The sequence below is a fragment of the Melanostigma gelatinosum genome (genome assembly GCF_949748355.1).
Source record: "Melanostigma gelatinosum genome assembly, chromosome: 6".
Lineage (NCBI taxonomy): Eukaryota > Metazoa > Chordata > Actinopteri > Perciformes > Zoarcidae > Melanostigma > Melanostigma gelatinosum.
Window position 1 is genome coordinate 19,618,387 of NC_136639.1, and position 26,591 is coordinate 19,644,977.

General features: G+C 43.2%; 1 protein-coding gene across 3 annotated transcripts in view; it reads right to left on the minus strand.

Annotated features, from left to right (window-relative positions):
• Positions 1-3,167: 3,167 nt before the first annotated feature.
• pde4d (phosphodiesterase 4D, cAMP-specific) overlaps positions 3,168-26,591 on the minus strand; it is a gene marked incomplete at its 5' end in the record, with an annotated part of 140,568 nt that continues 117,144 nt past the window's right edge. For all 3 annotated transcript variants that reach the window (XM_079270548.1, XM_079270547.1, XM_079270549.1), the window contains 14 exons: positions 3,168-6,993; positions 7,094-7,276; positions 7,706-7,828; positions 7,932-8,086; positions 9,920-10,019; positions 10,231-10,395; positions 10,512-10,610; positions 10,772-10,947; positions 11,249-11,342; positions 18,474-18,586; positions 22,578-22,627; positions 23,063-23,139; positions 23,244-23,280; positions 25,057-25,248. In XM_079270548.1, coding sequence (XP_079126674.1) covers positions 6,457-6,993; positions 7,094-7,276; positions 7,706-7,828; positions 7,932-8,086; positions 9,920-10,019; positions 10,231-10,395; positions 10,512-10,610; positions 10,772-10,947; positions 11,249-11,342; positions 18,474-18,586; positions 22,578-22,627; positions 23,063-23,139; positions 23,244-23,280; positions 25,057-25,248 — 2,101 coding nt within the window. In that variant the 3' untranslated portion in view covers positions 3,168-6,456. The remainder of the gene's footprint in view (positions 6,994-7,093; positions 7,277-7,705; positions 7,829-7,931; positions 8,087-9,919; positions 10,020-10,230; positions 10,396-10,511; positions 10,611-10,771; positions 10,948-11,248; positions 11,343-18,473; positions 18,587-22,577; positions 22,628-23,062; positions 23,140-23,243; positions 23,281-25,056; positions 25,249-26,591) is intronic.

Here is a 26,591-nt window from a genome sequence, read left to right on the forward strand (position 1 = left end):
TTCATTTCTAGGCGACGCACACCACCTAGTGTTGAAGCGCTCCACTGCATGTATTTGACAGCTACTGACTTACTTTGAAGATTTGACTCACAATGAATAGATGTACATTCATCTATCTAATAGCACATCGTTACAAATAGTTACATTTCACCTCAACAGCTTAATAAAAATGCCACTTACATGTTTATGTATCAGCAATAATCAGTGGTGTATAAAGTACCCAAAATACTTGAGTAACAGTTAAGATACCTTACTGGAAAATGGCTCCAGTAAAAGTAAAATTCACCTATTAGAATACTACTTGAGTAAAAGTCTTAAAGTATCTGATATGTATTGTACTTAAGTATCAAAAGTAATTTTCTGATATTAAATGTACTTAAGTATTGAAAGTAAAAGTACAAGTAAATGCTGTTAATAAAAAAGCAAAGGGTCAGAATTTTGAGAATGATGAAGTTTATTATTTTAAGTGCTGTGGCACCATGACCAAGGACATGGAGCTGTGTTGGACATAATTGGGTTGGCTGTGATCCATCCAGGAGCAACAATGTTCAACATAATATATTGTACATAAGTATACTTTTGCATCTACTATGAACTTATCATCATAATTCTCAGAAAAGCAATATGACACTATGACACCACTATGACACTATGAAGGAGTTATAAACAGTGTGTTTATAAGTATGCTCATTCCGACTAGAGGATGTAGAGGGCAAATGCATAATATTGTGTTCAGCAAAAAATATCCACTTGATGCATCAGGTCAGTGTTTAGAGAAAGGACACCTGCCTTGTAAACTCCTATGGGCCTGATGTGCACAATAGGCAAAGGTTTTGCTCAAGCTGAATCTGCAATTGGACGACTGCTCCCATCATAACTCCATCTGATCATCCACAACATGACTCAAATATCAAAACATGATCAATACTAAAGCAGCACCGAAAGTAACTACCCAGTCATTACTTGAAACTGAAAAATGTCCTGTTCATCTTCAAATGACAATTCTATTCGAATGTAAAGAAGTTACATTGTATTAGAATGCAACTTCTTTACATTATATTAGAATGTAAAGAAGTTACAGTGTATTACAATGTAACTTCTTTACATTCAATTAGAATGTGAAGAAGTTACATTCTAATAGAATGATTCGATTGAAGTTATTCCTTTTTTAAATGTTTTAGACGAGTCACTAATCACTTTAAAAGAGTGATTATAGCTGATTTAACTTACAGACATGAGATTGATCTTCTCATGTCGTTCTTTATACAATGATATCAATTTATCCCCGTTTTATTGATATCTTACGAAACGTTACTCCTCATTTTTCGTGCGTTTTTCCTGCAAAAGTCCAGCAACATGAGTCTGTTTTCGCTTGTTACATGCATACTGTATTTTCAAAATAAACTTCCATCTTCACAGGAAACAACTGAGGTTTAGGCGATGAAACTACTTAGTTAGGTTTAGGAAAAGATCGTGGTTTGCGTTAAAATATCTACGGAAGTGGCGTTGCTTAAGTACGGAAGTCACGTCACAAATAAATCAACATTGGCTTCTCGGTTCACACACGGCACAAACTGCGGCCTCCTGGAGGAAACACCAGTGTTTGTTTGACCCATCCACCTCTCCTCATCCCACCCGTCCTGTGTGGAATGCTACTCATGTAGTCGCCCGCTAGCTTTAGCATGTAGCATCCTGGACATCACTGGACATCACAACACCGCGGCTTTGAGAGCACTTGTTTGCGCATTAACGTGATGAACCAATGATTTAACTTGCTGCTAGCACCACTGGTTCACCAAACCTGCTGGCTTGCAGTCTGTGTTCCACCACAGTCCCCGACGCTGCTCTCATGATTCATTTTGTTTCTAAAGATAGATTTGATTTTGTAGCGAGTAACGAAGGTTTCAGTTGAAATGTATCGGAGTCAAAGTATCACTTTTCTTTGCAAAATGTAGTGACGTAAAAGTAAAAGTCAACAGAAATATAAACAGTAAAGTACAGATATCCAAAAAAATGACTTAAGTACAGTAACGAAGTATTTCTACTTCGTTACTATACACCACTGGTAATAATACACTAATTAAGAAGTACGTGGGTATTTCAAAAGCTACGTTTCTACTTCCACTCCCCGAAAATTCCGAGATGAATATTGTATTTTTTTTACCTTTGCCTGAAAGTTAGTTCTTTGGAGATTTTGATTTTACATACAAAATGTGTGATCATCCTATAAAATGACTAAACTAATCCAGTAATAGTAGCTTCAGCTCATTGAGCTACAATAAGAAAATACTGCTGAAACAGTAATGCATTAACAATAATAATGACACAGTAATATATACAACTGTGAAGGGCTGTTCTGCTGCATGAACTTTTGATACTGTAAAATATCAGAATACAGACAAATGTACCAGCTTTATATACCAATGTGTATATAAAGCTATACTGTTGTGAAGCAAACAGGTCAAAGTGGGATTTATTGATCACTTCATAACTGGTAGCCTGCTATCACAGTATCGCATATAACAAAGTCCTCTATGTCTGCATTGCACTTTCTAGGATATCCACAGCTCGTGCCCGTTAAAACAACTCTAGTACACGTGTACAACAGCTTCAACAAACAATGCAGTATATTGTACCAGATTGAGTTTACTGTTACTTTAAACTCGTAGATCCTGAGAGGAGGCCACTAGTAATGTGCCGGTTAGAGATAAAAGATGAGTTGTAGTCAATCAAATCCTTGCACTCCGTGACAGACAGAATACAAAAGCATACAAAGAACTAGGCTGAAATGTAACAGTCCCTCTAGTGGTAGCTCTTAATAAACGAATACAAGGTGTTGTGACAATAAATGCCAATAGATGCCTTTTCTTCCTCATCGGGGCTGCCGTGATGACCGCTCACTGAGATGAACAGCAGATACTCTCCTCAGTCAGACTGAAGGATGGAGCTGAAGTTAACGCGCATGTCCTTCAGTCACGGTGGCTTAAAGACTGATGTTATCAACCAGATAATCATCACCATTTGATATCTTACAAAAAGTGTTTTAATATGAATCTGTCAGATTATAGAAAGTGGATTAATGCTTTTTGAAAGTATATTTTTCTCAGTGAAACGTGTATGCTTCATCCCACACTTGTGTTTTACTGAAACAACGACAAGAAACCAGCGAGTAGGCAGAATCAACCCATGCTTTTATTTAATCCATTGCATATAAAAACTTTTTTTCATTCTTTTTATTTGTTTTTTTACATAAAGTCGTATGATCTACAGTGCTATCCAATAGACTGCAATTAACAAGAACCCATTAAAATAACATTTGACTTGTCCTGTGAAACTTACAGACAAGTTGGCATTCTAAAGACATAACCCAAAAAAATAATTGTCCTGAAGACCTTTTTTTAAGTTACAGTTTGTGTTTACCTTTCATACCATAAAAAATAGAACACATAATGAGAAAAGAACCCACTGTTTCCATTGGTCCAGGGCTGTTTAGAATCTACAGTATGTGTGTCAAAATAAGAGTCCCTGTTTCTGGACAATGATGCCCCCCCCCCCCCCCCGACCTTTACTACATGTACTAAACCCTTCTCCCGTCCAGGCAGAAAGATGTCAGTGGTTTTGGACATTGCAAGTAATGTGAGTGGAAGTGTTGGCCAAGCATAGATAAGCAACACACTGTCAGTGTTTCAGCCATAATTAATGCAGCAGTGGCTGAACATGCAGATGTGTCTCAAAGCCTCTGTGCTTCGTAGGCTGTGGTCCAGCGGCAACTACACACTTCCCGCTGCGCCCCATTCAGTGTTTGTAGCTGTGATACGCCCCACGTGGATGCAGACGACACTGCAGTAACTTTGCGCAGACGCAAAAGTCGCTCCCGTGTTGCTTACATCCGATGGGGTTGAGTCACATCTGTGAGTGTAGTGGTGGCAGGGCGCAAGGAAGGTGCGAGTTGTTCAGACCGGGTCTACAGCAAATACGACTCTTGGACATCCGGCTATAGGCCACACGTCACTCGTGTAGTTCATCTGTGGCTTGTGGTTGACCTGAATCCCTGCAAGCTTCTGCACTGACGACGTATTTTCTACACAGAGCCACTTTTTTTTTTTGATAGAGCAATTTGTGTTTGGCTGTGATAGTAAAAAGGCAACATGAGATCAGGCCAACCCAAGCCACGAGATTCACTACCAATGCAGCAAAAGAGAACTAGAAAATAAAAGGCTGAAGTAAATGACATGCGTTGAATTTAAGGCACAGCCCATGGGCCAAGGAACAGTTTCTTTTAAAAAAACAATTTGGCTTTCCCCCTCTATTCACTGAGCTACTTCTCAGACAAGCAACATGTCGATGGATCATTTTTACACTGAAGCTTGTGTGTAATAAACATTCTCTCAACAAGAGGTACGTAATACAGCCACACCATCACCAAAAGGGATGATAAGAATCAACCATTTACAACAAACGGCATTATGATAGTAATAACATTAATAATTATATATTATATACAGCACAATAAATATATGTTTGTAAACAGCGATAAAACCAGAACATTTTATTACAGGTAAGGGCATTGGGTGAGGCTGGAAAAAAAGAGAGAAATCTTGGCACAAAATGAAAAAAAAAAGTTTGGAAATTACACATAATCAAAACAAGCTCTTAAAAAAAAGCGATGTGCAGTATTTCAAGTGTTTTTTGTTTTTTTTATACATTTGTTAATTTTTCTATATTTTATGTACACAGAGAAAAAAAAAAGTATATTTGGGTATTGTAACTGCCAAGCCTGTACTGTGGTCTATGCTACAGTTAAATATTTACTGTACCACCTTTATATTGCAAAAAAACGACTCAACAAATCGAAAAATATCCCAATAAATAATAGCATCAGGTGTAAAGTGAAAAAAAAGATGAAAAAGGAAAAGTGTCTTGGCTGAGGTATGAGACAGCTCACTAAGTATTCATGAGTGAGTGTTTTGGCGAGTTTAAACATATCAAACATATTGAAGCAGTGATATATGAATGTATATATATCAGTGCATTAGAGGAGCGTCTCATCTGATGACTACACAACGGAGCTGATTGTCAGCAACTGGGTTGAATGTTGTGATGGCAAAATGAAGCATTATTTTGATGACAAATGAAATGACACCGCTCAGCAGAAAATGAAGTGGCTGGAAACAAGCAGGTATGCAGCTGTTGGTGATGTGCACATCAAACGAAATGGGCACCAAAAATAAAAGAAATCTCTCAGAACGTTGGTATAAAAATCACACCAGTGCTTTTTAACACCATCAATATTTCTGAATATTCTGAACACGAATCAAGCTTCTAAAAAGAAGGTGCTGTTTGTATCAACTACAAAGCATTGCATTGTCTCAGGATGTGTTCAATAGAACTGCAGGCAACAGCAACAAAGTGTGAAGGCTTCATCAACATCATAAACCGCTTCAATGAGAGTAAAGCATCAGGCTCCTGCACCCTTCTCAGTGAAAACTCTTACCCAAAGAATTGTTATTATGAATGAATTCCAAATTTCAACTCACAGGACGAACCAAATGTGTGTAATAGTAGCACGGGAATAGTAGTATAAATGCTATTGGAGCAAGTGCAAACACCTCAGAACACTCCTAATGTAATCCAGCCGTGATGATATCCCTTCAAAACACTGAATACCTGTGACACACTTCTCCACGCTGGTCTCCAAAAGTTCTCTCATCTTCTTTGCCAACACAAAAAGGAAAAGCCTCAGATTGCAAAAGTAAATTCTAGAAAATATCTGAATCTTACATACAGTACGATACAAAAATGAAAGAGGTCTAGGACAGCGCCAGTGCTGTGTCGCTTTGAGCTTTGTATCAGTCATGTTTTCAAGGAAGACTTTTATGTGTCTCGTAAAGCTCCCCAGTGTGCTGCTTTCATCGCTGCAGCGTCCGTCGGGTTTTCAGCGGAACGGCAGCATAAAATGCCTCCGAATCCGCAAGAGGGGAGGAAAGGACCTAACCGAGGTGGAGATGCTCCTCGAACACGCCGATAAGCGTCTCTGTAGAGTATGGGCACTTGATAAAACACAGAAACACTGCTAAACTTTCAGGCGAGGCTGAGACGAAGCGGAGAGGGAAGGAAAATGTGATATCACATGTGGACAGCACCGAGCAGACTGAACTGCTCGTCCGTATACTGAGCTTAAGCTTGTGAAAAGGAGGCGTAAAAAGGGAAATAAGGGCACACCACTTCAGTACAGACGGGAATGGAGAGGAGTTTTCCTGAGTGCAAAAAAACTTGAAGAAGTACCGGTGGGCGTGTCTGAACAAAGCTGCCGGGAGGAGTGGCCAAGGTGGAGAGCAGCACGCATACAGAGATGTATAAAAAACACAGACACTCCACAAAACCCAAAAAATATTCTATAAATAATCATCTGTCATTACTAAGAAGAACAGTTAATCAGTTGCTGTCCATGAACTGCTATGTGTGGGGGGCTTCCTCTTTCTCCTCGCCCTCCTCCTGCTCTGCTACCTCTTCCTCCACAACACATGGTTGTGAACAGGATGTCTGCCCCTCTTCCGTTACCTCCTCCTCCTCCTCTTCATCATCCCCCACCTGTTCGTCCAAAGGAATCTCTGTTGATTCAGAGTCCTGCGTACAGAGCGTTTTAGAGTCAGTACAGCTATTCTCCTCGTCTTCGTCTTCCTCCTCTTCATCGTCGTCATCCTCCTCCTCCTCCTCCTCCTCCTCTTCCTCCTCCTCCGGCTGGCTGCCGCTGTCTTTCTCCGTGTCCGACTCCCCGTCCTCCTCCAGGGTGAGCTCAAATTGGAACTTGTCCCCTGGGGGCCGAGAGCCGTCCTCGGGGTCGGCCAAGTGAGGAGAGGGGCTTTGGGGGATGGTGCTTTGGTACCACTCCCTGTTGTCTTCCAACGTGTCGAGGATGTCCTGGGCATCTGGGTGGACAAGGTCAGCCCAGGTCTCCCACAAAGGGTGAACGATATAGTCTATGAAGCCAACCTACAGGATACATTCGGGAATAATAGGTCATTTAGTCTGTGTCTGTGCACACTATTGATGTGTATGCATGTGTGTGTGTGTGTGTGTGTGTGTGTGTTACCTGGCTCTTTTCTACCGAGGCGTTGTGTTTGTCACACATAGGGCTGATCTCCATGCCCCTCTCCCTCTCTCGGTCCCCCTGGCTGAAGAACTCCTCCATGATGCGGTCCGTCCACTGCCGATACAGCTGGAGAGGCTTAGTGGGGTTGCTCAGATCTGCACAGTGCACCATGTTCTGGAGAACCTGAATACAAAAAACAGAAAGGTATTCAAAAAAGGTGCCCATGCTGGCCACATGTTCCATGAATTAGGGTAGGGCCAAGCCTCAGGGCTCGGTCCCAGCATCAATTACAACCGTTTCAGGCTGAAATCATCCTGAAATTTCTGTTGTGAGTTCAACTTTAATGTGACTAATTTGTTCCTATGGAACTTTAAGAGAATGGAGAAAATCAGTGAGTCCAAAACGGGGGAAGCTACCATATTACAGTGTCACACGACCCGGACTTTCTGGAGTGACAAGGAGGCACTAATGACGTCTTTTTCTACAGATGTGAAACGTTTTCAGAAGCCTAAATGTTGCAGAAGCTTCAAGGGGACCGGGCTATTCTGTGACCGCACATTAAAATCAGCAAAACAAAGTGATAAGGATCTTTCCGTGACTGGTTCGTCTGACCTGTATCCTGTCAGAGTAGTTGTCCAGCAGCAAGACACCCGAGCTGGTCACCTTCTTGGTTTCCACCATAGTCTTCAGATCAGCCAGTAGATTCATGTGCTTGGACATGTCGGTTGCTAGCACCTGGGAATAGCCACAACCAACCGTTAGCATTCAATACAGAAATGAAGGGATTGTATAATGTAGTGCACGTAATGCATTCCACCTAATATTTCCTTTCACTTACAATGTCAATCACCATCTTTCGCAGTGATTGTCTTTGTTTTTTGGCCAAATTTTGGAAGATGTCACAGTTCTCCTCTTGCAGAAGCTTGAAACCAACTGCTAGATGGTGGTTCTCCAACACTGACGAGTCATTGTACATCAACGCGAGCTCGGAATCTGCACGGAGCACAACATCGACCATTTCAGCTTGAGGAATTGTGTTTTTTTCTGGTTTTAATTCATCATAAAAAACATGACATTTACATCAATAAACGGGGTTATTTTGTAAGGAAATACAAATGCAACTAAGTACATCTTTTCAACAGAGTGGAGCTACAAAGTTCACTCCTAATAGGCCTCTCCAAATGATATGTGTGCTGCAGTGACACGTGTATCATCCATCCCTTGCTCCGCGAGCGGCAGAAGAAACACCAGCATGTTTTCCGCTGGGAGGTCTCCCCACTCCGGGTCATTTGAAGGTCCTCGAGCTGTATTTAGATTTCCATTAAGATGCATTAGTCTTGGCCACAGTGGAACAGAGCAGCAGAGGGGAGAAAGGGGATCCTGCTCTGTTGCTCTGTGGCTGACAGAAGATCAGTCTGGTGGCTCCTAACAAGGATGACTCACACTGCCTTTACTGCAGGGATTCCCCATTTGGGCTTCTGGGAAGCACGACACATTTTGTGAGTTGAGCGTGTGAGGGTGTGCAGTGTATTTCCTGCTCTGGTGAGGTATTACTAATACCTTTACCCAACACAAACTTTTGTAACGGGATTCTGAATGATTGCTTGAGGCAATACCCAGTGGATATACAACTCTATTTGTTTGTGTTTCCCTCTAAATTGCCAAATCAAGGCCGTGAGCGAGTGAGTCAGTGCCAGCAGAGAGGTAGCAGAGGTTCAGCCTCTTGCTTGAGGACACTTCAGCTACCGGCCTCAACATCATGAACCCTGCACGTCTGGTTGGAGGCTCAGTTCACCCCCTTCCATCACTACCCTGCAGATAGCTTTGCTTTTAGTTTTCCAGATATGTTTTCTGCCTCCACTTTATGATGGAGGTGAACGGAATTTGTATTTGTGATGCTCACAGCAATAAAAATGAAACAAAACACTGTCGGGTGTAAAAATAGGAAGCCCCTTATTTAAATAAAATAAATCTTTGTTCACAGTGAGGCCTGTGGTGTATCCAGATAAACTACGACACCAATTCTGGAAAGATATTTTGCTGTTGATTTACAAAAAAAAATTCTTCAATGCAGTGAAAACCACATAGATGCCATTTGATTGATTGTATTGCACCCTGGTTCAGGGCCTTTCAATTGCCAACAGCTATCTCAACTTATTCAGCAATTCAAATATGTCTGGTGTTGTGCAAGACAGATGACATCTCACAGTTTGCCACGAATATGTCAGTAAGCCTGGATGAGATGAACAGATATACAGGCTGTTGTTAATCGACTGCAGAAACATCTCTTAAAACAATATATTACTTTGACCAGCATGGCAAACCTTATTGATGCTGCTGCACAGGATACGACGGTGCCGATTGGTCCGGGCAAATATGATATTTTGCAATGTGTGAGGCATAACTGTCATCCCACAATAGCAGCATTGATACGACATAAGACGTCAAACAAAGGTTCCCCTATGCAGTGTAGTCTACTACAGCCAAGTATTTGAGAGGCATGTTTGTTTCCTGAGAACATGTTAGCTTGAGTGATGATGTGCTACAAGGAAAGGCTGCTGTACTTATGCATGCGTGTTCTGCTTCGAATATTTTGACCATCCATGTGCAGTAAAATGCATCCAAGTTTGGTTTATACGTGAAGTTTCTTTTATGACAGAAATGTTAATTGTCTAGTGTGAGAATGTGTGTGTGTGTGTGTGTGTGTGGAGCTACAGTGTGCGTGTTACCACCTGGGTAACAGACTGTTCTTGCTTGTGAATACGCACTAATGACACTGCTGAGGCACTGACGTAGCTGCTAAGACAGCGCCATATTTAGACTCACTGGTGCTGATGAGGAACTGGTTGGAGACACCAGGATGGTCCACGTCGTGAATTGCACTGGCAAAGATGGCAGCTAGGATCTCAAGGTCTGTGAACACAGCCTGGAAGAAAAGAGCACAGAGGGGAGGAGGGAGGGCATTTGATGAGAGAATCAAACGTGTGGACAAAAATATCCTTGCAAGTAAGAGCCATTGATTGGACTTTGATTGAAGCTGATTGTGGAGGCGTGGCCTGCATGATGGTGCGTACGTGCGTGTCTGTGCATGTGTTTCAAGTGTGTTCATTCGTGTTGCAAGTGCACACGCGCCTCACCTCGAGGGCAGGGGTGGATAGCAGCACGTGAGTTGACTGGGTGACGTCAGCAGCATGAATGTTGTTATGGTAGGCCACATCGCCATGATAATGGTCTTCTAAGGTCATCAGGTATGTTATAAAGGTGTCAAGTGGAATTTGAAACGTTTTCAGCAAGTCTCTCTCCTACAAACCACAAAACACAAGAGGAATGTTGTTGTCAAAACAGTTTCAGGACTCAACAGGCAATTCATTTTGTAGTGAAAGATTAAGAGAAAAAGAAAAGAGGTGACGGTCCTTACCTGGAATATAGTGTACATCGTGACTGTCAGTGGCCGATTCCCAGAGAACTCTGAGATTTTAAAAACGTTACGGCCCCATTTATTCACATGCTCGAGCTCCTGAACAAAGGAATTAGATACACAATTACTAAAAAAACAACCAGATTTTTTCCTTCCTTCATTACCACCTGAGCCACAGAACATTTCAGATAGTGTGCTTTCTATTCATGTGAATGCACGGTCTGTGTGCACACCGTTTGTCAGGACACACACACACACACCTTAGCTAGTTCATCCTCGGTCTCGGTCTTGACTCCGAAGCGAGCGATATTAGAGTTTGTGAGGCTGGAGGAGTGTTGCAGCTTTTTCACCCCAATGATCTGAGACATGGGCTTGTTCTTCTTCTCCTTCTCCTTCTGCGCCTGAGTGCATGGCATCTCCACTTCATGTTGCTTGTCTAGAGGAACCCAGTGACACACAAGTGGAAGGAGAATATGAGGATGATGAAGCCTTTTGTTGCGCACTTGTCTGGTTCAACTAAATCCAGATTGAAGTAGAAAAAAACTGATTAATAGCTCTGGCAAGTTAAACAGGGTTTCAGAAAATTCTGTACACTGCATGTTTGGCCATTTTCAGTACAAAACATGAATTCATGAACTCACTCTGAAGTTTGGCAAAATATACATTTTTACTTCTCAGGCAGAGGGAGATTTCTTTTAAATTCCAAACCAGTGGGTCTATCCTGCGTCATCACTCACCCAGGAAGGTGCTGGAGATGAACTCAGACACCTGGTTCCCAGAGCGGCTCATCTCCGATAGGTGACTCAGCTCCCTGTTCAACATCCTCTTGAACTGAAAGAGGGACACACACACACACACACACACACACACACACAGATTAGGGGTTTCACAGTGTGTAATACAGGGCAGAAAAATCTCATTTTCTTATTTTTCTTTCATCATACACATATTTTAACAAATATTACCCAATAATAACTCAGAGACTGCAAAAAGAATTCACGAGATGAATAAACTCTCCTCATTTCTCTAAATGTGTTTGAGGCTAAAGTACGGGGCCAGTACTACAGAACCTTTTATTTGATCAAAAATACATTTTCATGATGGCAGTGAAGAATCAAACGATTTCATCAACACAGACTCCTCTGCTGGCTTCTTGAAATGTCCAGTCACATCACAAGAGCTGACCGTCACCATTTCTGGTTTAACACGTGCGCACAAACACACAAAGCAGGTCAGAGTGCTCCTGCCAGGTAAGTACACAATCAGTAACTCGATTTCCCACAATTTCTTTCAATTTCAGTTTTCCCCTGCCGCACTGCCTCTCCCTCACCCTCACCTCTCTTCTGTCTCCTCTGCCTACTGTAATTCGAGTGGCAGACCCAAATTTAGCTGCAGGTTTTGATTTGAAGACCAAACTGATTGACGTAGAGGAGGATGCTTGAAATCAGGGGCTTTCTGAAGTGGCTGCCGAATAACAGCTACAAAGCGGATTGCAAAACAAAAACCTCTCGCACAAAAGTCGCTGCTTTGTCTCAACTCATTCTGGCTTCAGTCCAAATGCCTAATTTATGGATATTGATTAAGTATACATCAATATTGATCACTTAAAATAGACCATTACCACACTGCAGAGTGCTTTCTGTGCAATTGTGTATCGACATCCTATTGAGTAACACCCACGGGCATTCATTGGGTGGCTTTTTAAAATGGAGACACAAGAGGCAGAGAGCCATCTGTGGTGTGCTTTTGTCAGGTAGTAAGCCTGTAGAAGAGAAAAGCGACAAATACATGACACGCAGAGCTGTAGTAACAAGACTACACATGCATTATGTAGTGTTATAACAAATAAGAGCTCACTGAAAAAAAAGATCGATTTTTGCTTTTTTAATTAAAATAATGTGGCTAACCTAAAGAAATATCCCCCAGAACATCAATCAAATGTGGAGCATCTCAACTACCGAGAGGATTGCTGACCTAAATAAGTCTCCACAGAGCTCCAAGAGTTGCCGATTTATTCCATCTAAGAGCTTAAAATAACCGAAATGACCGACGAGAATTTAACAATTCACAGGTGAAAATGTCTGCCGTTTTAAAATCAAATTCACTTCAAAATGGAACTACGCATGTTCATCTTTGCCGCACCTCCAGCCATGTCTTACACCTTTCAAAGTACAGTGCGAGCGTTAGCAGCTCTTTCCATCACAGATGTATCAACAACAAAAAACAATCACATTTAAATAGGTGTAAAAAAAAACAATTCATTTGAACAGACTAATCTGAGACCACATCTTACCTTTATATATCCCCAGGACACAGAGAGTAGATAATTAGCTTCAGGCATTTTGACAAAGGAACACAAGAGATCCAGAAACAGAAAGGTACAGCTTTACAGCCCAAAACACAGCTCGGATGATGAAAGCGCTAGACTGCTAGCAAATCAAACAAAAAAACGTCCGCAGCTCTGGCCAGTAAAAGACTTCAACCTGAAGAGCCTTCGAAACTCCGTTCAATGTCCATAAACGAAGCGTCACGTTCTGGTCCTGCCAATATCCACGGAGAGGAGCCCACGATGCAGGAAGCAGAGAGGAAAAGCAGATTCTGAGAGAGGAGCAGCGGGAACGTGGCTCCCCAAAGATCCGTTGAGACCACACACTGTGACACACATGACATGTGCACACACACACACTCAAACACATACGCTCAGATACAGGGACGCACTGCTGAGGGTTGTGAATAATTGATGGTGGCGCGGATGCTTGCTAGATGCCAAAGCACCAGGACAGCACAACAACAAAAAAGAAATCTGTCAACAGCTTCCAAACAGGCCTGACTGCCTGCCCGGCCGCCTCTGTGTGTATGACACAAGCTCCCATGTGAAGAGCAAAAGCTGCTTCTCTTGCTGTGTCACACGACAGCAGCAAATCAGGGCCCAGATATGGAAGAAGTGTGAGCTCATCATCACCTCTGATTGGCTTGGATTGGAACAGACTTGAGGTCACCTGCTGTGTGATTGGCTGGGACTGAAGTCAGTGGAAAAGCTACCTCTTCCTTTTTCCTTCCATTCCTGCAGTGAGGCGGGATGTGGTGATGCGTGTGCGTACGTGCGTGCGTGTGTGTGTGTACATACAGTACATGTTTGTTTGTGTGTATGCAAGGCATGTTTACATTACATGCACGAGTACATGCGTGTGTGAGTCTGCGTGTTAACTGACCTAACCTTCTGTTCAGTATGATGTACGAGCACAGGTTACCTCATCTCACGAAAGACAAACTGAGGTCTGCTCTCACGCCAGTATTCATGGGAGATGAGTCACAGTAACATCACGATTGAGATGATGTATCACACGAAAACCAATTAATCTGACAAAAAGAATGAGCGTCACAGTTCTCTGAAGTGGGCTCAGTAGAACAGAAACTGAAAGCACAGAGTCCACATAGGCTGCTGCGTGTGTCACTGAGCTCAAGAGGTTGTCGCTTTGGTTGGAAACAATTTCGCCATGTAGTTCTATACAAAGCAGATTCAATGTGCTTTACTGGCACGAGTGTAACAAAGACAATATTGCCAACGCATTGAGTAATAATGCGACTGTGGCTTCATCATTATGAACGACCCCTTTCACATTGTCACGTTGTTTTCACATGAGATTAGGGCCCCACAATTAAGGCCAAAATGACGTACTATTTTTTCTTTTTTTTAATCAAAATTGAGATCACGATGAGATTGACATGAGCACTTGAAATAAGACTGGTCCTTATTCACAGCCCATCTCTTAGGAGCAAAATAAAGCTGCACCAAAACTAAAACTGTGCATCAAAACATGACTCAAATGAAGGTTCTTCCTCCCCTTAATTTAGAGTGATATACATTAGTCGTCTCCTCTGGCTCTGACAACATTCAGAAACGTTTTTTCACAGACTGCCTCTGAAGGGAACGCATGCAGTGGCATGACGGCTGATCAAAAGTGAAGCCACGTGCACGGTGGCTGGCTGTCAGTTTAGGAAGTGATTGATTTGATATGCAGCGTAGTTTTCTATTTATGGAGCACACATTATAAAGATCAATATCGCAGTCAATCATGTTCATTTAATTGCAGGAAAATCAAGATTAATATCAGAACAATTGTGCAGCCCAGCCCTACATTAGATATGTTGTTACGATACAATATATTGATTCTGGACGCAGTAATAATTATGGGGCAGCATGACATTAAATTAAACAGAATAAAGTACAGGTGACAGCTTAATCTTAAATCAGGAATCTACAGTCATTTGTGAGAAGAGGTTTTTTTCTTGGCGCGTGTGAGCACATACGTGCACATGCATGTGTCACGTGTCTGTGATGGTGGCTACATGGATTAAAAAGGGACCAAACCGGTCTCTGCCTACTTTACACCTCTACAGCCAGCCTGGCACTGTGAGTAATTTACAGCTACGCTGGAGCAGATGAGACAACTGGCTGACTGAGATCCAGCAGCTTTGATTGACTCTGAGCCAAGCAGGCCAGCACAGGCCCACCACACACACACACACACACACACACACACACGCACACACACACACACATAGTGTACTCGCCGTAGAAGCCCAGTTTAAACAAATGCAACGCCCACAGACCAACTCCCTCCCTCTGTCACACAAATACACACACATATTGATAGCTTAGCCAAGAGGTGTGAACACAAACTATTGGGTTGAAATTGGAAAGTGTCACACCAAACTTAGCTGTGACTTGTGTGTGATTTGCTCGTCGGCAGAGTGACCAGAAATATCCACTCCCTGCTGCATATAGCCTATGACACCTCCAGATCTCTGTTGCATTCGTTACTTTTCTCACATTACAGATTTATTCTGGTGGCAGCAACGAACAGAATGATGACCCAATTCACATCTCCTGGCTGAACCTTTGAGGACATAGCAGTAAAGTGAAAAACTAAAGAGCATCATCAAAACCTGAGCACAAATAAAGATCTTTAAACCCTGAATACAACTATTAAGAGCTTCTGCTGCAAAACAACTCAACCTGTCTGATGGCATCAGAGCAGCACCGTCACATGAAATGGACAGCAGTTTGTTTCCCATCACCTCCTGAGAGCCGCAGTAGAAAATGTTTGATCGGTGTGTTTGGAATGAAGACATTTCACAGAAGTATTCGCATGGGTGTACGTCAATCTACACTGATCATGAGCTGCTCACATCTTTTTCCAACCTATAGAAGCAGTTTACCCGATTGGGATCTCCACAGGTGCGGGCTGTGTGTGCATGAGCAAATATCCCAACATTGTGTATCGTCGGCAAAACACCTCGCAAAGGCAGCTGTATTGAGCCTGCACAAGTCAAAGAAAAGGAAATGAACAAGTATTGATGGAGGGTGTCCTGGATGACTCGCCGGTGGACACAACACACATCAGAGGCTGGACTGGACAAAATATATATATGGTGTCGCCTCAATTAAGATGGCTCTGTGTTGAGGGATGTATAGGATTTGCACCAACACACAGGTTTTAGCCAGGTTGTACTGTGTGTGTGTGTGTCACTTTGAACAGCTAGACATTTACCTCACCAAGGCTGCAACACAGGACGCCAATATTGAAAAGCTATTCGAAGATTAAAGTATTTTTGCGGTGTGTCGTATCTGAAAATGGACCATGTTTCACAAGTACCTTCCCCTGACGAAGTGATGGGATCCACGGTACATTTAACCTGTTACTGCCTGAGCCATGGTTCAACAGAGGCTGCCAACACTCTGGATCACAACACAACCAAGACGTTGTGGGACGTTTTTCTCCAGGAAATCCTCTCTGCACTAGAAACTACTCTTTGTGCATCTTAGTGGGTTCGAGCGGTTAATCAAGAGTATCTTCCTTGTCCTACATTGTTACCTCTGGAAAGGAGCAGACAATGAAGAGGCACAGAACCAGAGGAAGACCAGGTGCTGATTCTAGAGACGCCTCTTCGCCCACACAAAGGGTGGAACTGTATCCACAGGAGCATCCTACAGTAGAGCCACCAGATAAACCACAAGCGCAATGCCCGCCTCAATACAGACACGGTTGTCTCAAAGGCTAGGTCAGATAGAACAAATTGTGCTACATTTCTATTTAATCGTGTATAATGCTGTGTATTTGTATGTATTTCAGCTGCTGTATGAATGCTGTAACAGCAATAATAATATTGACCATGTCTTCTCTCTGCTGTGAGATCCTTTGGGGCAAACAGGTGTGACACCTTGTTTGACCTACTGTTATAGCAGACCTGGGGCTGAACGGAGTAACTCTGAGAGTGCCGATGTTCAGAGGTGACATGCATTATTTCCCTCGGTTATGTCAGAATCTGATTGGGGTCTTTAGTTAGGGATGTCCAAAGCAGAAGGAACTGTACTGCTTCCACAAAACAACAGCAGCTGTACAATGTGGCTGCTACAGCACACGTATGGATGGTGATCTACACAATGTCACTGGGAGTCACCTTCAGATCCAGTGAGGTGCAGATTTAGCTGCAGTTTCCTTCCTTTTACATCAAGGGAATTACATTCTGTTCAATCTCAGAATCGCCGTCATTGATGAATTAAGGTTGAAGTCGAGTGTTGATCAATGAGAGTCTACAGACAGCGTAAGAGCTCTGTGTGGGAGGTGTGGGGACTGTAGTACCTTTGATGTGTGTGTGTACATGTCGGTGGAGTGAGACAGCAGGCTGGTTGGTCCTGTGGCTGTTGCCATGACAACTAGAGATAGTTGTCCTGGTAAGTAATAGTGAGGCGGTGCTTGTTGCGGGTTTGTTTTTTTCTCTTCCTTTCTTTAACCTTTTCACTTTCACATGAGGTAGATGTGCCGCTCATGCACGTGACCGTGGACACATTGGCGGTGGATGTGTGCGTTCGAGCAGTTCCTTTGTCTGTCCGTCCTGCCTGCCTCTCGTCGTGGTCCATGCCCCCTTGTGTGACATCACAGTGTGTGACATCACTCGAGCTGCTCAGCATTCAGAGTGGCACAGCAGCCTCCCTCCACACACACACGTATATATATATATATATATATATATATATATATATATATATATATATATATATATATATATATATATATATATATACACACACTAGAGGCGACTGAACATGCTCACAACACAACTCCCTGCCTGCATTATGATGCTGTCACTATCACACAGAGATAATATGACAGAGACAGTCCATCGTGAGCTTTGATGGCCGGGTTGCTGCAAAAGGCATCACAACACATAATATATATACAGCCACGTAATGATTGCAGAAGAAGTGAGCTCCTCAGGCTCAAACAGAAACGGCTAAGTGTTGATCAACACTGGGCAACGGAACAAGGAGAAGGGCCTGATGGCAAAGGAGCAGGTCACACACAGAGGAGGCAATGTCTATTACATACTAAACTACACCTCTTCAAATGAATCAAATCAACAACCCACAACGTATTGGATCCATCTGCAGGTGAAGTTACGCTGCACATCAGCTTGGCCTGTCAGTGAACAATAAACAACGCTGCACTGCCGCTGAGTGACCATACAGTATATAGCACATCGGCAGATTTGTAGAAATATTTATTTGTAATTTTATCTTTCTTCCTTGATGTGTGGAAATGCATCTGTAGGTGTGGATGGATTAAAACGTATGTTGTCACGAGCACGTTAACCTGTGAGGACCGATGCAAGTGTCCGCGTCAGTTCATCACACCCACAAATAAATTCTGCACTGGATGTATAATATATAGTATAACCTCATAAAGATTAGTATGTATACTATACATCACAGATACCACTATCTATTAATTCTGTTCTCATCAGCCACGTACAAAAAGACACCTCAGTGAATCCTGGGTAGCAGCTTCTGAACACGTTGAAATAAATAACAAAAACAAAAAGATACATCAGACGCATTCATGTTGGCCTCCAGAATTAAACTTGAAAAGTTGGAGGACACTTTTTTGTTGATCTTACCTTGTTGGAGGCCATCTCGCTGACAGAGTGTCTCGTCTGCAGCGTCTCCAGCTGGTCCAGACACCAGTCCAGCTCCTCCAGGGTCTCAGTGGCCAGTTTCTGGTAGGCCTCCTCTGCAGGGGCAAGACAGGAGGGCAAGGGGTCAGTAAGGGCCCGCTTCAGAGGGCTAGGGGACGGTCCAGGCCCGGGGTCTCCCACCCCACATACAGCTAAGCTGGGATACCCCGAGAAGACACATGGGTGACTCTTCATACTGGACAGGTGAGCCAGCTGTGCGGGCCTGGCGGTGGTCCTGTATCCTAACCCACAGATGAGCAGTCTGTGGGTTAGGTAGCAAAGCTCACTGACTCCCTTGGAGAAGAGAAACCTCCAGTGCAGTCGTACAGTTCAAATCCTGGATCCTTCCTTTGAAGAATAAGTCAGATACAATCCCAGGGAGTACGTTGCACGTGATGAATGCCAAGCAGCCCCTCTGAGTCAGTTCTGGGTGTCCAAATGAATGTTAACAGCAAGAAAAATCACACCAAAAAATACAGAGGTAACCCACAGAGCGCAAGGAGCAACAGCGATTTCTCAGAGATCGCACACAAACAGACTCATCCCCTATCTCTCCAAACACAGCACACGTATCACACGCAGTGATCTAGGTGTGTGAGGGTTACGCTATCAGTCGTGAGAGAGATGTAATTCCAGTCATGTAGCAGGATGAACAGCAGTCTGCTGAGCAGGCCCATGTCTGCCAATGTGGGGATGGTGGGAAGACAGGGACGGTGGAAAAGAGGATCCAGTGAGAGACTCAGAAGCAGTCGAGATCCATGTCAATACAGTCCAGCAAGGAACAAACACCAGATGGTTCACAGCATCCTGACATGGTTAACAAATACAAAGACATCTCAAACACACACGGACGCAAACAGACACACACACACACACACCAGACGAAATGCTAACCATAACACATCATGATTTTGTCTCCTTAGCCTCTCTGTCAGTGAAAATATCCATCGTATCCGGGAAGCAAATGGTATAATCCGGTGCTGTGTATGAGTGTGTGCTGGGCAGTGTTTCCTATAAATGCTGTGTGTATAGGGGGTGGGCTGCTGTTGCTTCGGCGTCCCTGGTAGCCAAACGTGCTGCTCTCCCCCCAAGCTGTACCTAAAGCCTGAGAGGACCGCACCGTGGATGGGGAAGGGAGAGCGACAACATGTGGACTGGAGTAATAGAGGAGTGGAGCCAGAGCTGGGAGTCCCCTATGATGTGTGTGCCTGCATGTTAATATGTGTTCACTGCTCAGCATACAAACACAACACAACACAGAGGTAAACAAATAGATGGCTGACGATATGGCAAAGAACGTAGAGCGTCACCACCACAAGCCCCGCATCACAGCATCCTCTAGTTTCTTTTCATGTGAAATTCAAGCCTCTCTCAGAGTCAGCCTACGTTAACAGAAAAATGTCACCTTGTCAGAAGCCAATTAATATTGATGCCTCGACTTATTTAGGAAAGCACAGGCTTTCAATGCTGTTTGATCTGGGATCTGGGAGGGGGTGGGGGGGTCACTTTAGCTGTAATTCAATTACACACACAGAGAAAACAGTACCAGATTAAAAAAACAGGAGGACCACATTTAATCATACGATATCAACATTTCGGTTTGCATTTAGACCCCATGAAAGCCTTTATTTAAGCTTGATTCATGTTTTATCATTTTTTTAAACCAATCTTTTTCTTCTGGGACAATTCATTCTTTGACTAAATGTTGCAGAGTTTGTAGGTCTGGGATGCATGTGTAGTTTTTTTAGCACCTGAATATTTCAAAGGGCACATGCTCACCATTTTTGTTTCAATGCATGACTATTTAGTGTCTAAGCACGACCACTGACCATCTCTACACCTCCTATTCTCTAAGGATCCCCCCTCTCCCGCTTCATTGTCCTTGACAAATCTTTCCCTCCCTCCTTCCATCGGTCCCCTTCCTCTCCCAAACTCCTCGTTTCCTCCTCTGATCTCTGAACATCCTTCCTCCTCCCTCTTTTATCTTCTTCCCGTCTCTCTCCTCTTTCTTTCTCTCGGTCTCCCTTTCTCTCTCTGTCTGTATCACTCCCTGGTGTGGTGTCGGTGGCTGGGGTGCTACTCTTTCTGACAGCAACTGCACTGACGTCAATGACATTCTTCTCATGCTTAGTGCGACATCAGACACCGGAGCTCGGAGAGGCCACTCTGCTGCACAGACGCAGGGCTGCAGCCAAACTATGTACCGGAACCGTTCGACAGTGAAGTCGGACTGTGAGAGGGAGTGGAGGAGAGAGGAGGAGGAGGAGGAGGAAGGGGAAGAAGGAGAAAAATATGCAGAGACAAGAGGAGTAGGGAGGCTGGACTACTATGGAAGAATACTGATGTGATATCAATTGTTTCGATAATTCACATATATTGTAATTTTGTAGTGCATCAGCCCAAATGCTTGGATATTCAGCAGCTTTAGTTACATTTTAAGAGAGTATCTTGTGCCAATTGCAAAAATTGTTGCCCCTCCACATGGAGCTTTTAAATAAACAGTTGATGTCGTCAAACCAATGCTGTGGGGATTTAAATTATATGGATGAAAGAGAAATAACAATATTGGTAAAATAGCCATCTTTAGTACCTCAACTCTGCCCCATATGGATAGAGAAAGAACTGCCCGTCTCTTTAAATCCAACAACAGATTTTAAGAGGCCCGGGCTATTGAAATAAAATCGCCGAATTATTTTGGACTTGATATTATATAGTACCCAAAGCCCTGTTGTTTCCATATAGAGTACAACATACAGTAGAGTCATTTGGAGAAGTGTCCTCACTCGCATTACGATAAACTTTACATCCACAATATAGACCAAGAAAAGCTTTAGTAACATTTTGGATTGAGCGGGGTCCGGGGACCCTCAGGGGCCCCTGGCACTCTGTCAGGGAGTCTGTCTGCGAAATAATGTGCTATGAATAATAAACTTGTGCTGCATCATTGAACAGTGCGTATATATGCAGATGGAGACCATTTTCACCAATAAAACAAGTATATTGTGTCCATTACTCCCACCCACGCTAGCTTTGGGCCAATGATGGGCTCTGAAATGATTGACATGCAGCAGAAAATTCATAATTTTAAAGCACCTACTGAAAGTCAGCTTTAGACTGTTCCAGTCTCATTACTGTTCATAAGATGTTCAATTACTTGAAATGTTGGCTATAAATGCACTTTGAATGAAACCACTGAAAGGTATATCAGTGTCCCTGCTGTGGGACGAATGCAGGCTTTTCTCCTCTTATCTCATTTTAACATGATTCAAATTGAAAAGTGTTTCTGTTTATCGCTATGAAACAGGTCTGAAGTATTTGGGTCACAAAGTTTTAAAATACAAATAGTACTAAGAGTATAAATGGCAGTAAGCATGTGCTTAATCGGTGTTTTGATGATGAGGGGGACCGTAGAGATTTTGTCATCCATATTTGAATTCTGATCATGTTGGATATTATGTTCATGTTCTCTGGCTCCCTGCACAGCATTTCTGTGTTTGTCAGCCCCTCATCACCACCATGCTGATATCGTACAACAGACAGAAACACCAGCCTCCTTTATATTGATTCTATAAAGGCCTCCAGTTTTATGTAGAAGAGTGCATACTCCTACGACCAATTATTCTAGTGCAATGCCACTTTAAGTACCCCTATTCAGCATTTTCTGTACAAGCAGTATATAAACATGGAAGAAATTGTTTATAACACACCATAATGTCATTGTGTGTATTGATGTACAGTATTTGCCAACAAATATAACGTCTCCTATGATGACATTATATTATAGTTGTGGGAAAATATATTATCAAACACATATCTGCTTACAACTATATAATAGTGTGCTATGAACCATTTATTGGGTGTTCATATCCTTCTTATGAATGCTATATAGGGAGACTTCAAGTCAAGTGTTACCTCTAATGCTAATAATAGTAATTACTGTATGTTGACTTTTTCTATAGAAAAGCATATTCCTGATTCCCAGAACACAAACATAATGACACAAACACACAAGGACAAAGGCATGCTGCTCTTGCTGTCCAAACGTACCTGTAAAGGTGGTCTTGGTGATGGGTGGTTGGTTACACATGGGTGATCTCCTGCCGGGGACACACACAAACAAACACTAAGACATTTCCTTCCCAAAACAAAACGTTTTATTCTCTCTACACGACTCTCAGCAGTAAATAAGCACCGTTTCCCTTAACTCGTTTCTACACTTGTAGGCAGCACAGACGTTTGCTGCTGTTGTTGAAGTCAGCAACTCAATAAGAACAGCAGAGGGCGAGCAAAGCCAGACTGTGAGTAGTGAGCACAGTAGACGGTGCAGGTAGGTGCAGCATGTCATCACTTATTGTGGAATAAGTGGAATTATAGTGGGACATCTTAGTCATAAAGTGACTGTCGTCATTTGTTGGGATATGCTGGCATATTGACCGCTACAATCTTTAATTCAGTCACACCTCCCTCTTTGACAGATTTCATTTCTGTTTGAAAAAAAACAAACAAACAAAGCAGTAAAGCTTGCAACTTACTTATTGGCTGCCCTGTCTTGCTGTAGATTAGTTAATGCACCAAAGTTGTTTCGTACAGTTCTCAAGCTGGCAAGAACCTGAAGGGAACGTGATAGATTAGGACCGAAACATACATTTATTTATGAAAATGTAAAATATGTAGACAATACAAAAAAAAAAAAAAAATGGCGGAAGCCCTCACCTGTGCAAACGGCGTTACAATCATATCTTCCCCGTGACTGAAAGACACAAAGACAGTGGCTTTAATGTGAGCTGCAGATCTACAGTATATTGACATTCAACATCAGAATACATCATGTGCTGCAAAGGTCGAGGGGAGGAGGGGCAGGGAGGAGCAGGGGGGGGGGGGGTCATCACATTAGATTAGTTTCACCATCCCTCATCCACTCAATCGCAGTGACATGTTCACTCATCACATCAGCTACCAGCTGAGGCCCAACGTCACCAAACGGGATAGTTTCAACAGTCTGAAGGGATTCATGGGTGGACGTGTCTCTGTCCACATAAGGTAGTTTAGCGACTGCCATGTCCAGCGAGGACACTGTAGAACCTGCAAGCTGCCTTTTCACTTGCTGTGCAGACATGTCCCTCACGCAGTCGCCCTTCCTCCACGTCCTTCCCCTCTCTGCCCTTTACTGTATTCCGTAGGCAGTCGTTATTCCACATGTTTATTGACTTTCATTTATCCAGGGAAACATCAGCTGAGCTCTTTCCTAACTTCAACACATGGAGCAGGCGGAGTGTAAGGTGCCAGTCAGTGAGCATTGTTGAGGGGGTGGAAAGCGGTACTCATTCAATTCCAGCTATCGGAATGTTGACAGTAAACTTTGAGTCAGACTCTTGCACCCCCCCCACCCGGAGCTACGTTACGACTGTGAGGTGACAGTGTTGTGTTAGTGTCACGGAGCCGTCCTCCTACTGGTCAGTTCTACAAGACCGCAGCCACACCACGTACACACCCACGTGAGCTGACATGCCTGGCGTGAAAGTCAAAAGCGGCGCAGGCTTGTCATGTGCTTCCATCACAAGGCAGATAGAAGGTACTCGGAGTAAAGACGACGTTCTCTCTGAGAGCGAAGGACAGAATCTGAGTCAGGCTGCTCCTCTGAAGATGTCTCTTTGTTAAGTGCTTAGGGACACATGCAATTTATTTCTTTACCAACTTGATTGTGAAGAATATCATGAATAGTGCTGTTAAGACAGGTTTCCTTGTTCATGCAACCCAGCAGAAAAAAACACAAAGATATGAAAGAATGAAGCTTGAATGATTTGAACATAACTGGATCGTGGGCGTAGGTCAAAGAAGGGTTGTTGGTTTAATACTCCAGAGCAAAAAGCAGCATGAAGGAGGAAGTCTAAGTTAACCTCAGGGCGTTCTTTTTCATCCTTTTGTCTATTTGTCTTTCCTTCAGGCTGGATTGACATGCTATGTTTTCAGTCAATATTTTTATTCCCTGCAGCACTGAGTGCACAGTACATGTAACTGGAGAGCCACCGCAGTGTGAAAAATTAGGAACGTGCTATCAATATATACATCGACCCAGAATATGCCAGCTGGCTTGTGTGGAGTGTGCTGTCTGGAGGCTGCTCTGCTACAGTTGAAATGCAACGGGGAGTTGAACATGTCACACTAATGCAGCGTCGTGAATAGATTAATTGCGGCACAAATACCCATCCCGTTATCCTAATGAGTTATAGAGACATATTCGGCAATTTGTCAAAATATCAGAGTCACATAAACTGTGCTCGCGGACACTTTGCGACTGACGACCTTGTTTATGCTGCTGGACGTGGCTAAGAATAGACGCGACGCCACACAATCAGCTGTTGGTAGCGTGGCAGCTTTAAGACCTGTTCTAATAAACAACAGCAGCCGTGACACAGATTCGGAGAGGCAGAAGAAAAAGCAGAATTAACCACATTCAGCACCATGGGGAGCATTTGGGTGTATTTCATGAAGGTTCAGGGGGAAGCAAGAAACGCCGTGCACTCACATGTCACTGGCAATGGAGGAGTTTCGGGAGATAGACTTGGGCGAGAGGTCGTAGTCACTGTCCGAGCGGTACAGGAACGACTCCCTCCGTTGGCTGTGGACAAAATTGCCCTGCAGGATGAGGCCTGAGCCCGGGCTGGCCATGGGGTCCAGGGGGCTGCGACCTGATGACGTGCCATTGTCCACGTCGAAGCTGCACATGAAAGGAAAGAGAAAGGGACAATGAAACAAAGAATGTACAGCTGATACTAATTTGTATTGTCGTACAAAAAATGTCTCGCAGAATTTAAAAACATTATTTTGAGGGAATTTGAAAGGTGAAACAACATGTGTTATCATGTTCAACAAATACATGACAATAGCAATATTGTTCTTTCAACAGTTAAGATATGAGGGGAAGGATGCTGTGATCAATTCTCCTCAGAATCTCAAACGATGCCACTTCTCCAGTCTTTTCCCAGAAAGATCCTTTTAAAAGTGCACACTATGCATGAATAAATAAACTTCAAATAAAGTCCCGTCAGGAACAGTGTGTCCTTATGGCTCGTCGTGATGTGGCTAAACTACCCATATCTAAATAAATCACAGGCTTTATGCAAACATTAATTACACCTCAGATGTCTTGATGACTTCAGAGCTTACTCACATAAACCCACATGAATATTTCTTCCATCGCAGCAGCACAGACTCTGACATGCACTTCATATGTGGCTGATAAGCGGCTCCACGGTCACAAGCTGTGACATTCAAAACACAACGTGACGTGCCTGCGCTGTACGTGACGTGCCTGCCGTGTAGGCATGGGGGCGCTACGCTGCTCATGCACTGATGTCGATTTTCTCATAAGCGTCACCGTTTCAAATTACAATCAGTAATCAGTCACTCATTATCTGGTTGATTGTTGGATGGCTGTGATTGGTTGCAGAACAATTAGCACAGTCACCCACAGTTAGAACTAATGCAGTAATATTCAAAGCCATCTACATGAGATGTGCTGGGATTAAACTCTGCGCAGTGCCACAGGGAATGCCTCTGCTCTAACAAAGCCACTGACTCAGTGGAAAGGTGTTTTTAGAAACCAGTGACACCATTTCCCACTGGGATATCACGGCTTAGTCTGCCAGGTGATGACTAACGCCTGCCACCAGGGATATCGGCCTCATCACTCAGACTATTCAGCAATCCCATAATCCAATCTGGTGTAGGTGCTCAGGTCAGGCGGGATTCCCCCGAATGCGACACAGAATACGCACGGGGATGATGCATACCTCTCTAGGGAAACAACCACACCTTTAATCCAATAGATGGATGGATACTTCATTAATAATCCCTGGATGGAACTTAAAACATTGTAGCAGCAATAAAAAGAAACACAGATTCAAAAATGGTAAGCTCATGTTCATGGTTTGTTCATGCGGGCATATGCTTGTAGAAGAGCAGAAGATGTCCTCAGAACAGTGTGAACATATGCGTTTGTTTGTGTCACATTCCCTGAGAAATGAGCTTGTACGTTTTCTCCAGGGTATTTCCCTTCCT